This window comes from Macadamia integrifolia, unplaced genomic scaffold (assembly GCF_013358625.1).
Source record: "Macadamia integrifolia cultivar HAES 741 unplaced genomic scaffold, SCU_Mint_v3 scaffold342, whole genome shotgun sequence".
Classification (NCBI taxonomy): Eukaryota; Viridiplantae; Streptophyta; class Magnoliopsida; order Proteales; family Proteaceae; genus Macadamia; species Macadamia integrifolia.
Window position 1 is genome coordinate 279,091 of NW_024869484.1, and position 14,239 is coordinate 293,329.

A 14,239-nucleotide genomic window follows, 5' to 3' on the forward strand; every position below is an offset into this window, starting at 1 on the left:
CCTTGGATGCATGAACGGCGGCAATTGGGAGCAAAATCACGAGCAAAAGGTAGGGAATGCCTGGGGAGACCTTCCTTGGTCATTTCTCCTTCTTTTCCAACAGAGGAAATAGGGTTTTGTGAGAAGAGAATGAAACATGAGCCTATTTAGAACGTTTTTGGGTCCACTGGAAACACCCCATAGGAAACACTTGACCTGGATCCGATGAGTGTTTCTGGTGAGAAATTTTTTGGATATTTGCTTTCTGGTACCCTCTCTGGAAACACACCTGTTGAATTCGGTGAAAAGGCCTGGTTTCCGGTGAACATTTTTAGGGAATAATTTTTTTTATGTTATTTTATTTTATAATATTTGCTTCCTTGCTTGGGAGATTGCCTCCTTAATATGTGTGTGATCGGATTTCAATACCTCCTGGACCCCACCTATGTATGCTTTAATCCTAACATACTCCTTGTGTACGCATGTGGGACCCACTATGCATGTTGACCTTAACATGCTTGCTACCTATGTACGTGTGGCTAATTAAGATTCCTCAACAGGAATCATGTCACGTTGGAATACCCGATCCCGCTCCAATGCATCACCTCCCATTTCCCCTACGAGGAACTGGGGTAAACCGCGTAATGTGCCACCGGCCCCACCCGTTTCACGGCATATGATGTTGCCAACATAATGGGTAACATGATGCGTGAAGTGGAAGAGAGGCAAACTCAGTTTATGGCTTGGATTGATACGCGGATCCAAGCTGCTATTGAGGCTCGGAATGCACCTCTCGCACCCCCTACTCCACCGGCACCAGCCCCCGGTGCCAGCTGGCTTAGCCACCCTTTAAACATCTGATGGGATGCAAGGGCAATTGCACGGACAGGTACAAGGATAGGTACAAGGGCAATTTCAAGTACAAGTACCTAGACAAGTGCAAGGGCAGGCCCAAGTGCACGTAGAGGGTTGGACTGACCTAACCAAAATGATGGAGAAGTTCCAAAGGCTGAGACCCCCATACTTCTCCAATGTGAGCCATGGTCAGTTGCTTCCTTCAAGATGGATTGGGGTATGGGGCAAGTCTTTAAGTTAATGGGCTGCAATGATGAGTAGAAAATACTGTGCAGGCTACCAATTGCAAAATGAAGCCAATGTTTAGTGGAGGGCTATTGAGCTCATTATAAGGGCAACCAACCCCAACCCCACCCCCACTTGGGAAGACTTCAAGGAGATCTTCTTTGGGAATTACTTCCCTGAGAGCTTTCGGGATAGGAGAGAGACTGAGTTCTCCAATTTGGTGCAAGGGTCCCGATCCGTGCTAGAGTACCAATAGAGGTATGAGGAGCTGTACTACTTTGCTCCGGAGCACATTCAAAATGATAGGGCCAAGGCCAGGAAGTTCGAGAAGGGGTTGAGGCCAAGCATCAGCTCTACTATGGTTGGGTTGATGTTGCAGACATATGCTGAAGTGGTTTAAGAAGCCATGCCCATTAAAGACCGGCACAGGGACAATTTCTCGGCCCAACAAGAAATGGGGAAGAGGCCCATGGTGTCCTTTGATTCCAGGGGAGCCAGCAAGCTCTCAAGAGGCTTTTATATCAACCTAACTCCAGTTCAGTCAAGAAGGCCAGAAGCAAGTCAAGCCTTCTAGTCCTCCCACTCCAGTGGTATGTCTCAATCTGTGGGTTCAAACCCCAGGTGCTTCCATTGTGACCAACCAGGTCACCTCACCAGGAAATGTCCCCACCGGAGGCCGGGTGATGCACCTTATACCCTGCCACCTAGGCCTTACCAGGCTTATGTAGCCAATCGGCCAACACAACCATCACAGGGCTAGAGACCATATAGAAGGGTGTTTGCTATTACCACAAAGGATGCAGAAGCTACACTGGGAGTGGTGACAGGTACATTATTGATATCATTTTTACCTGCACCTGTGTTATTTGACTCAAGAGCATCCCATTCATTTGTCATTGACATTTACGAAGAAGATGGGAATTCCACCCAAAAGCTTGACCTAGTGTTGGTAGTGAGTACACCCACAGGGAGTGTGGTGGGTTTGAATTATGTTTATGAACCATGTCCGGTGACCATAAATGGAAAAAACTTGAATGCACACTTGATCAAGTTGGATATAACTGATTTTAATGTGATTCTAGGGATGGACTGGTTGTTCGCCTACAGAGCCAGTGTGCTATGTGCAGAGAAGGTGATAGTATTCAGACCCCATGATGAGGGAGACTTTACCTTTGTAGGGGATAAGTCAAAGAAACACAAGATGATTATTGTGTCAGCACTTTGGATGAAGAAGCTACTAGACCAAGGATGTCAAGGCTACTTGGCATCTGTGATAGATACTGAGATAGAGGTCAGACCATTGACCGAACTAGATGTGGTAAGGGAATTTCTCGATGTATTTCCGGATGACTTGATAAGATTGCCCCCGGATCGAGAGACAGAGTTTGTCACAGATTTACTCCTGGCTCGGCACTAGTGTCAAAAGCCCCTTACCGCATGGCCCCCACAAAACTGAAGGAATTATAGGTGTAACTTTTGGACCTTCTAAAGAAGGGATTCATTAGACCTAGTGTGTCTCCATGGGGAGCACCAGTACTATTCGTCAAGAAGAAGGACAGAAGTATGAGGTTGTGTATTGATTATCAGGAGCTTAACAAGCTAACAATAAAAAAACGATATCCTTTGCTAAGGATTAATGACCTGTTCGATCAACTGCAAGGTGCTAAGGTATTCTCCAAGATTGACCTTAGATCGGGCCACTATCAGCTCAAAATCAAGGATAGTGATGTCAACAAAACAACTTTCAGATCTCGGTATAGATATTATGAGTTCTTGGTGATGTCATTTGGACTGACCAATGCAGCGGCTGCATTTATGGACTTGATGAACCGGGTATTTCAGGATGTCTTAGACAAGTTTGTGATTGTGTTCATTGATGACATTTTGGTGTACTCTAGAGTGTAGTGGAACATATTGTTCACCTGAGGGCTAAGGCTAGTATTGCAACGTCTGAGAGAATAGCAACTCTACGCCAAATTCAGCAAGTGTGAGTTCTGGCTTGCACAAATAGCATTCCTAGGTCACATTGTCTCAGATAAGGGTATAGAGGTTGACCTAGGCAAGGTGAAGGCAATTCTACAATGGGACACTCCCAAGAATGTGGCAGACATTCGTAGTTTTCTGGGATTGGCTAGATACTACAGGAGGTTTATTGAGAACTTCTCCCGCATTTCGGCACCGATGACCAAACTCACTTAAGGGTGTGAAATTTGAGTGGTTCGATGCTTATGAAAAGAGCTTTAAGGAACTAAGGTAAAAGTTAGTATCAGCTCCGGTCTTGACTATTCCGACCGGTACAGGTGGTATGGTTGTGTCTAGTGATGCCACCAAATTAGGGTTGGGCTATGTGTTGATGCAGTATGGGAAGGTCATTGCATAAGCATCTCGCCAGCTGAAAGACTAAGAAGAACTACCCCACCCATGACTTGGAATTGGCGGTGGTGATTTTTGCCTTGAAAATCTAGAGGCATTACTTGTATGGTGAGAAGAGTGAGATATACAGTGACCACAAGAGCCTCAAGTACTTCTTCACCCAAAAAGAGCTCAACATGAGATAGGGTGTTGGTTGGAATTGATGAAGGATTATGACTGTACTATCCACTATCACCTGGGGAAGGCCAATATGGTAGCCAATGCACTTAGTCGGAAATCTCAATCACTGACTCTTGCATCCTTAACTACCAGTGAGCATCTCCTAGAAGAGGTCAGGAAACTGGATTTGGAGCTATTAGTGGAAGTTGTCACCTTGTCACTATCAGCATTGGTGGTACAACCCAATCTAGTGGACAGAATCACTGTAGCTCAGGGTACTAATGCAAAGTTGCAAAAATTGATAGCTGACTGTAAGGAGGGTAATCAAAAGGACCCGGATTTCAACCTAACTGAAGGTGGGATTCTTAAGTTCAAGGGAAGGTTATGTGTGCCTAGTGACGGTGGCTTGAGAGATTATTTTGAAGGAGGCACACAACTCCTCATACTTTATTCACCACGGCAGCACTAAGATGTATAAGGACCTAAAGGGTTTATACTGGTGGAAGGTAATGAAGAATGATGTTGCCACGCACGTGGCAAGGTGCCTCATATGCTAGCATGTCAAGGCTGAAAGACAAAGGCCCCATGGTTTACTACAGTCACTACCTATTTCGGAGTGGAAATGGGAGAATATTACCATGGACTTCGTCACTAGGTTAACCCGCACCAGTAAGGGTATGGATGCCATTTGGGTAGTTGTGGACCGCTTGACCAAAGCAGCTCACTTCATCCCAATTATGGCCACTTCTCCATGGACAAGTTGGCCAAACTATATATTGATAACATCATCCGGTTACATGGTGTACCCATTAGCATCATCTCTGATCAAGATCCCAGATTCACTTCAAAGTTTTGGACATGAGTACAGAAGGCTATGGTCATCCAATTGAATTTCAGCCCCGGCATTTCACCCATAGATAGATGGACAGTCGGAGAGGACCATTTAGTCCTTGGAGGACCTACTTCGAGCATGTGCCTTGGATATGAGTTACAGTTGGGACGAGTAGATCTCCCTTATTGAGTTCTCCTACGACAACAGTTACCAAGCCACAATCGGTATGTCTCCGGTGGAGGCACTGTATGGTAGGAAATGTCGGACTCCTTTGTATTAGGATGTAGTTAGTGAATGACACATTCTAGGTCTGGACTTGATCCAGACCACTAGTGAGAAGGTGAATGTGATCAGGGAAAGAATCAAGGCAGCTCAGTCCATACAAAAGAGTTGGATGAGGATCTTGCCTACGTGGAGTATTCGGAGAAGATTATTGACCGGAAGGACCACGTTCTCTGCAACCTTACCATTTCCTTCATTAAGGTAAAATGGATGAATCACCCAGAACAGGAAGCATCCTGGGAGTGGGAAGATGAAATGAAGCAGTACCCCAGATTATTCGACTTACTAGGTACGTCCAATTTTGAGGACGAAATTCTTGTAAGGTGGGGGCAATGTTACACCCATGCCCTAACCCGATCAAAATTGAACTGTTGTGATAAGTCTCGGACTAGGAGTGGAAAGCACCATCGAGTTTTGGCTCACGGCAGCTCATTGCCAAAGGGGGAAGGATGACCCCACTGACCAGTGCATCTCCTGCTGATCCAATTGGAAGGGATTCAAACCCTCTGATCCCAGACGGTAAGTGACCCGACACTCCTACACTTAAATCTTGGCACCCACCAAAACTGTTGGAAGACCATACTTAACACCTAGGGCAACCACCTACGGGAGACCAACTAGGGGACAGCAAGCAGTCATGACATCTAACTGTCTTGACCACCAGAAGCACCTAGGCCTAGATCCGGTGGCCACTTATGTTGTCCAATAGGCTCCAATGCTCGTGGGTCCCAACACCAGCATTGTGAACAACCCCGGATGACCCCACCCACTCTCCCACACCTTCCTCATGACTTGTACTCTATATGGGTCTAAGGAGGCGGGCCCACATGCCCAGAATTATGAAATAACCCAATTTAATCGGATATGGGCCAACCAAACAGGCCCTAAGGACACAAATTAGTATAAATAGGAGAGGTGAGTTCATTTCTCACATTTAACGTGGGAGAGGGAAAGAAGAGGAGATAAAGGGAGGGAGGCTCACCTTTGCTCCCGGCTACATGAACCCTTGTCGGAATCTTGCCGGAGGTAGTTTTTACATCTCTTACCACTCTTTTTCTCTTCATTTTGACCTAACTAAGTTGGGCAAGAGGTGAGCTATGAACCCGACACCTCCAAGAGCCCGGGGAATGATCATTTCACCTCCTTGGTGTGATTGCCGAGCTTAAACCAAGTCCGGTGAGCTCCGACAACACTTGTGACCAAATGACCATCTAGGGTTTTAATCTCTCGATCAATGTATCTCCCAAATGGCCTGATAGAATCGGGATTTCTTTAGCTTAAAATGAAGGTAGGAACATCCTCTACAAACTCTACGGAACAAATCCCATCGATCGGACTAAAGTCAGAAAGCCCTAAATTGCACGTGCAACATTTGTGTTTCCACCGGAAACACCCCACAGGAAACATTGGGCTTGGATTTGGTGGCTATTTCCGGTGAGGTCTCTGAGCCTTAGGAGCTCTCTGCTTGTGCCACCAGATTCACATTTGATGAATCTGGTGGATTTTCACCTGTTTCCGATGACTGAATCTGGTGACCTGTACTGTATAGGTTGGACAGTGTCTGAATTCTTTGGGGGTAACCCCTGTGGGCCCTTTCCGATGTTCTCGACATGTATTGACGTTTGGTTACCTTTGTGCCTAGGACAGAGACGCACACGTACCTTGAGCGGTAATGAGTGAAACAATCGGTTGACACACTTGGAACCAATTTGACAGAACACAACTAAGGTGAGGGATGGTTGACTTTTGTTTTCGGATTGTTTAATTATTGTAGAACTGCTCGTATGTGTTAGGATTTTCACATGATTATTAATTGCTTAAATGATTATGATCTTCCATAACATGTTATATTATTGTATAATATGTTGTTAGAATTAATGTGAAATGTATGTTATGAGATGGAATTCGGTGTGACCGAGGTGGTTTTGGTACTATGATTGCTGCATGATTGTTGCATTTATTATGTTGTGAGACAGAATCCGATGTGGTCGAGGTGGTTCCGGTACTGTGATTGCCGTATGTTTGCTCCATTCATGCGTTGATTATGTGCATTAGATTGGATGTAGTCGTGGATTACACTTTGTGGCCGATGGTATCCCAGTATCATATATTCTGGGACTGCATTTGGAAATGGATACACTTCCTGGCCGATAGGAATCCCAGTGTTATGTAGTCCATACTCAATTGCTTTGTATGCTAGAATAGGTATATAGTCATGGGTTACACCTTGTGGCTGATGGTATCCCGGTATCATGTACCCCGGGACTATACTTGGAAATGGACCCACTTCGTGGCCGATGGTGATCTTGGAGTCACGTGATCCATACTAATTGTATTATTATGAAAGGTATGTATGATATTGTGGTTAGGTGACATTCCTCATATTAGGTCCCCTTGCCAATAAGGGGTAAGGTGTTGGATAACCCAATGGTGGTGTGTTCGATGAAACTTCTCGGAATGCCACACTCGGTACGATGTGATTGTTGCCGAAGGCGGGAACTATTCAGCGTGGCTGATGGTGATCTCGATGCCGTGACTGCCAAGAGGGAGTTTCAGGGGTTTGTTGGGTGACCGATGGGCGCATCTTGGGACCGGTAGGCTCCTAATCAAGGTTAGGGCTTGTATCGCTGTGTAGTCGATGTGCGAGTTCTGAGACCAGGGATACAACCTAATGTACCGTAGTACCATTATCTGACTTATTGTATTGATAGGTGGTTTAATAATCAAATGGATTGCATCATTCGCATCAAGGACTATGAGTTTAATTCCTGTATTCCTGTATTCATGTCATCATGGAATATTATATATACTTGGTTGTGCATGAACCCTACCCCTTACTGAGCAAGTTAGATGCTCACCCCATGTATATGCTACTTTTTAGATGATGATGCAGGTATAGTAGTGACGTTGGGTGGTGACTCAACCTCCTTGGGGCCTGACTACGGAGTAGGTGACTGGTGGATGCCAGAAGCCGAAGAGCATGATCAGGATGTTTGTGACTACTGTGCATACGCAGCACCATGAGATGCACAATGTATTTTTGATATTCTGACACCAACCTGATGATTGTATACTTTTGGGCTTATTATGTATAAGTCTTGAACTATTGTAATGGAATAACTTGGTTATATACATATGATATCATTAGATGTCCCCCATTTTGAATTATGATTCTGGTATTATACATTGATTTGGCTGTTATTGGTTTGGTTCGTGTTATGAGATTGTGTATGTTAATGTGTTGCTATCAGAGATCCTGGTAGGTTTGTAAGACGGGTACGCCTCTTACTCACACCACCGGTATTCTTAATAGTAAGATGGGTTTACTGGAAGTTTGGAATTGGGGTGTGACAGTTATAGCTGCTATTCACATGTTGTTCCTATCTCATCACTGCAAAATTGGAGGACGAATTTTTTCAAGATGGGGAGAGTTGTTATAGATTAATAACCAAAATATGCTTGTTTTATTAGGAATAAGCCTAGGGTTGGGTTGTATATGTGTTGGGCCTTCAGTCCATGTGCTTTGGAGTGTATTGGCCACTTTTATGGGTTGAGTATGGGATTACTAGTTAGTTTCCTTTTTTCATTAGTTTCCTTTTAGTTGGGGATTGATGGGGTTATTTAGTTTCTAAATCCAGTTTATTTAGTTTCTAATTTCTGTACTTTTAATTCCTAGTTTCTATTTCCAGTTTTAGTAACTTGAGGACCTTCTATTTTGTAAGTTTCTATTTCAGTTTTTGGAAACTAAAGTTAGTTTCTATTTTTTTTGTAACCCCCATCATTATTATAAATATAGAAGAAGGCTCTCATTGAGCCTGGAATGATTTATGAAATTAAACAATGCTTCTGCGTTTTGCTCTTTGAGTGTGCTTAGTGTCTGATCAAAGTGTTGGAATTCGTGTTCGATCCAATTGACTCCTTGTGGCGTGAAGTCTAGGAGGTTTCTTCAAGCTTTCTTATTCTTCTTCTCATGATTATTTACAAGGTCCATCAATCCAGGTAAGAGGTCTGACTGATTCCAAAATTCTGGGCTTAGAATTTTTCAGTTTTCTCTTCTGTCGCCCCTTCTCTGTTCTGAGAGTTACAGCCATCTGATGGCCTTGAATTTTGGATCGAGTGTCAGTCTCACCTAGTAGGAGACTCGATCCTAATCTGAGCCTAATCAGACCAGGGATTTGTGAGATCTGAGAAGTCTCCTATTCTGGCCGATTGGGACTTCTGGCCAGATCTGCCCAGAAATTTTGGGTCGATTGTTCTGAAGTTTGAGCATTGTTTTGGTCACTGTTTCCCTTGATTCAGTCCCTGTTATTGGTGTGATAGTCCTTGATTTACTGGTTGTTATTCAGCTGCTGTACTATTGAATTAATTGAAATCGATAGGGCTGATTTGTGCTTGTTTAACTCTGCCTTGTTGGTATTTTTCTGTTGGGTTATTTGTGTTTGCTTGGTTGTTCTTTGATTAAAAGTTCCTGCATATTGAGACTTGCTTAGACTCCCTATCCTAGTCTACATTAACGACAGAGAGAATTGTTTGTAAATGACACCCACATCAAAGTAAATAAGTCCGGAGCTTTGGATGTCGACACGAATACCCTTTACAGGAAACCAAAGGAACAGCTCTTGAGCCTATATAACAGACAAAGCCCCGATCTGTCCATAGCTAAGAAACCCAGATACATTCCGATCGTAATGCTCCTCATTCTCAAACTTGGCATTGCAGGCTTGTTCAAGATGAACTTCGAACCTGCCCCTTTCATCTAAGCTGAATTCTGTAACCCCTTTTGGGAGAAACCATCACCTAAGAAGCCTTCGCCGGAGACAGAGGAAACTGTCGCCTGCAAACAAAATCAAATGTAAGTGGGGTTATGTATGTTGAAGACAAAAAGGGCAAAATCGGATTTTCAATAAAATTCTATCCACCTAACGGACTTGCAGGACAAAGATGCTAACGGTGTAGAGTTTTGGGGTTTAAATGTAATAAACGGATTTTGAGGGGGGAGGATGTAATATAGGAAGACGCCAGGGGAGGTTGATGTAAATCACCTTTTTTTTATTTTTTATTTTTTATTTACAATCAGCAAAGGTACAAAGAGGAAAAGCCTTAGGGCTCTGAAGCATCCTCTAAGAACATACACCCATTACAATCCTAAGCACCTCTTGCTTAGTTAATCATCTGCCAAGGCATTCACGGGTTATGCCATCCAATGGATTAAAAAAGATTGCTACTTTCTTTCCTCAATAAGAAGGTATAGATGGTTGCTCTAGATTTCCATGACTGGATGAGAGCAAACCATTCACAGTGAAATAATCCACGGTATCCACCCTCTAATCTCACACTTTAGGTCTCAAGACTCTCAACAGTAGAGGCTACTTGATACTCAAAATGAGAGCTTTGTTAGTAATGGTGGAGTGTCCTTCCCTTTAGGGACCTAAACACAGTTAAATAATTGTCTTGTGCAAATTCCCTCCAAGTTTGATCTCTCTTGGTTCTGTGAACCACATCCTCAAAATTGAGCTCGATTATCTGGAAGGAACTCTATGGAGGGGAGGCCACTAGAACTTTGATGTTCTGAGAGCAGCAGGAGAGGAGGCTTCATCTCTTATGAGTCATGGAGAGTGGTTGCAGATATACCCCAGATTGTACCATTATGATGGCCCCTGAGAAAACCTCATTAATCATTGTGATCAACTCTGGAATAGAGCTATTGTTTCCCTAGAATATCCTATTGTCCCCTTATGGGTGAAATACTCTTGTCACCAAAAGAAATGAACACAAACAACTAAAAGTGAATGCAAGATTGATAGCTTAAATCCTTTTTTATAACTTCTGAATTTATTTTAACTTATTTTGTAAATTTGTGCAGGTCTTGGATCCAAACAAACCAGTTATATTTATTAATACAGGTTATTAGACTTCTTAATTATTTCCTTCGGAGCCATGCAAGATTCCCAGTACATTTTTGAGCTCCTTCATGAATCTGTCTTTTGATCATAGATATGTTGCCTGCTTTGGAGGTAAAGGACCAAAAGACCGTGAACAACCCTAGTGAGGCTTGCATTGTTGCGGAGGTATGCTCCTTGTGATAAATTCCTGCCAATAATTTTTAATTGCAATATTTCTCCATTTTCCACTGGTTTAAACTGGATTCTCCTAGCTTCATAAATTTGTTGTTCATTATTGGGGCGTTGGAGAAGCTAGTTTTTAAACTTATCTTGTTTTGAAAACTTTGTTATTTGTCTATAGATCATTGATGAATTGGTGAACAAAGGTGTTTCTGAGGAAGACATTGGCATCATTACCCCCTACAACTCACAGGCGAACTTCATCCGGCGAGTTGTATGTGCAGCCTTTGTGGAGATACATACCATTGATAAATATCAGGTTATATATGTTACATTGTTACCCTTTTTTCTTCTCCCATAAGAACATAACCAGGCTCTTTATTAGAAGTACATATTGTGAGGGTAGAATAGTAAATAGAATGGCACATATCTGTATAGGGGCATTTTGTAATCTTACTTTTTTTTTTTCTCTCATGTTAGTGAATATAGGGGATTGTTTGTTTAATGCAGTTAGTGCCCTTTCATTATACTTATATATTTGTATATATTTATTTTCTATATTAGTGTGTCAGGTAGGCAGTTGGCACCTTAATATATTCAGCAGATCACCTTTTGTATGGATCCATTTATTTTCTGATTTCTTTTATGTCCTATTGTTGTCCTTATATTTATAGGGTGTCCCCCATAAGTGAGGCGCCGTGTTGATGCCCAGATTGATGATAAGTAGGCAAGGGCGAGTGAGAGTAAAGAATCTAGCCCATAAGCATTGGATTAGATTAGCATCCTGGAACATTGGATCCTTGAGGAGTAAGAGTCTGGAGTTGATAGATGTTATGAGGAGAAGAAGGATATTGCATGTATTCAAGAGACTAGATAAGAGGGTAAAAAAGCTAAGGTGTTGTAAGACTTCAAACTTTGGTATTCGGGAGATCAAAATAATAGAAGCGGAGTTCACATAGTAGTGGACAAAGATTTGAAGAATGATGTAGTGGATGTTATAAGACTAGGAGATAGGATTATATCCATCAAATTAGTGTTGGAGAAATAGGTTGTCATTATAATTAGCGCTTATGCACCCTAAGTAGGATTGGATGATAGTAATAAGCTTCAAATTGGGAACACATTGATGATTTAGTGCATGGTTTTGTTCAAGGTGAGATGATTATTATAGGAGGTGACCTGAATGGACATGTTGGGAGTGATGTAGAGGCGATGAGGGTGTGTTCATGGAGGCTATGGAGTTGGGAAGAGGACTAAGGCGGGGACCTCAATTTTAGACTTTGCGGTAGCCTATGATTTATCCATTGTGAATACTTTCTTTGGAAAGAGAGAAGCATCTAGTCACCTACAAAAGTGGGCGCCATAACAACCAAAAGATTTCTTCGTAACAGAAGAATCGAAAGAGTATTGTGTAAGGATTGTAAGGTTATACATTGGGAGAGCCTAACCACTCAACATAGACTGGTGGTTCTAGATAAGTGCCTCATTACGTAGAAGCGTAGGATATTCTATCATACCCTACCTCAAATTGGCCAAGGTATGCGGCATTTGATTCTCAACCCAATCAGCCTACCATACCTAGGATCATAGATGCAATATCTTAATCTCACAAATGCCATCAAGATCCCAACTAAAATTAGAGTATGCTAATAAAACCATAGAAATATCACTGGTGATGTACTAACGTGATAAACTACATTATATAATTTTCATGTCTGAAAACAACCACAAGTTTCAATACTACTTACTGCACATTCCATAAATATATACATCAAAAGGAATATCTGAAATAGTAGAAATCATAGTTGTCACGGCGCCAAGGCGAACCAAGGAGGTGTAGGGTTGTCTAAGCGCTTAAGTGAGAAGGCGCACGCCTTGAGGCGAACAAGGCGACCAATTGTTATTTTTTATTTTCCCTATTTTCTAACATTATTTAGTAAGCTATATATATCTTGTATCATAAAAAATCAAGATTAAGCAACATCAAGTCATTAAAAATCAACATTTAGCCATATTAAATCATAAAAAATTAACATTAAGTCATATTAAGTTATAAAAAATCAAAATTTAGAGAAATGCTCTGGTTCTATAATAAGTTTGATTGGTCAAATGATATTATTTTTACATGAGACTTTTTGTATCAGTTATAATATAAAACAGATTTCCAACAAGTCTAAGATTACTTAAATCTGAGTTGTAGTGACAAAGTTATGCTCCGGTCAAACTTATTTTTAAGTGCACGAATGCTGTTAAAATCGCTTGAATGAAAATAATTTTATGGATATCAAAACAAAAAATTATTTTACTTGACTTTTGGTTTTTAGCAATGTTTTAACATGATAGAATTTATAAAATTTTCATAATTGAGAAAAACTCCAGTATTTAAAAGTTGAAAATCACCCCTATAACCAAAATCCAATTTTTCTTCTTGGACTGGGTGGTTGACTTTTTATCCTTTTGGAATTTGATTTTTAAACTATTTTTATTGGATTCAAATAGGGGGTATTTGCTTATTTATGAATTATATCTTAAGTAAATGAAATAACAAATATAAAAAGCATTTACTGTCGACTGTAGTGCAATAAGGCGACTGTCGCCCAGGCCCCAGGCAAACAGGCCTGGATGCCTAGGCGACGCCTCGTCGCCTTGACAACTATGGTAGAAATGATGTCCTTCAGCATCTTGGTGTCTCACAGACACAAGCCTCACAACCGCTGCCAAAGTCCAATACTGCCTCAACACTGGTTCCACCATTTAAAAATAGTAATCAACGAGGGGTCAGCTTCACAAGCCCAGTGAGGGGTGTATATGCAAGCACACGCAAACAAATGATGCAAGCACCCGCAAGCAAATGATACAATGTATGCTCAAGCAAATTAGATGATGCTCATGATCCATTTTTATCACACAATACCTAGCAAACAATTACTAAGTCCAGATAGGGTATTAATGCTACAACATAGGTGGCATCCTTGGTCCCGGAGTCACAGACATTGGTCACCCAGAGATACAAGCTAGTTGTAAGTCAGGAGCTTGCAGGTCCTGGAATCTCATACATCGGTCACCCCACAAACCCCTAGTGAGTAACCCCATCCTACAGCCATGGTCTCGGAATCTCATACATCGGTCACTCGTGCTATGGGGTATGCAGCCACGGTCCTAGAATCTTATACATCGGTCACCCGTACTGCATCCCATCTCCTGGGATTAGCCAGTACCTAACCCCTTACTGGTAAGGGGTGTAGCACCAGGGTCTATGAATCTTAACCATATGTATTCTACATGCATCAATCACATCCATAGCATCCAAGTGGCCATCACTGTAATACCGACCTCTGAGCCCACGGTACCGGAAATGCACCTCGGCCATACAGTGCCTCAGACCATCGATCTTGCAATCATTACCATTTATCGCACATCATACCACACACATCCTTTGACCTCTAGGCCCACGGTACAGGAAAGAACCTCG

The 14,239-nt window shown here is 42.2% G+C and overlaps 1 protein-coding gene and 1 pseudogene across 8 annotated transcripts in view; one reads left to right on the top strand and one right to left on the bottom strand.

The window, feature by feature from the left end:
* LOC122068119 (DNA replication ATP-dependent helicase/nuclease JHS1) overlaps positions 1 to 14,239 on the top strand; it is a 90,029-nt gene that overhangs the window by 55,323 nt on the left and 20,467 nt on the right. For 6 of the 8 annotated variants that reach the window (XM_042631962.1, XM_042631964.1, XM_042631961.1 and 3 more), the window contains 3 exons: positions 10,569 to 10,608; positions 10,700 to 10,773; positions 10,949 to 11,086. In XM_042631962.1, the coding sequence (XP_042487896.1) occupies positions 10,569 to 10,608; positions 10,700 to 10,773; positions 10,949 to 11,086 (252 nt within the window). Of the gene's footprint in view, positions 1 to 6,352; positions 6,434 to 7,586; positions 7,894 to 10,568; positions 10,609 to 10,699; positions 10,774 to 10,948; positions 11,087 to 14,239 lie in introns of those variants that run through there. The other 2 variants (XR_006136983.1, XM_042631967.1) reach the window with 2 other exon arrangements.
* On the bottom strand, positions 9,211 to 9,492 carry LOC122068118 (annotated as a pseudogene).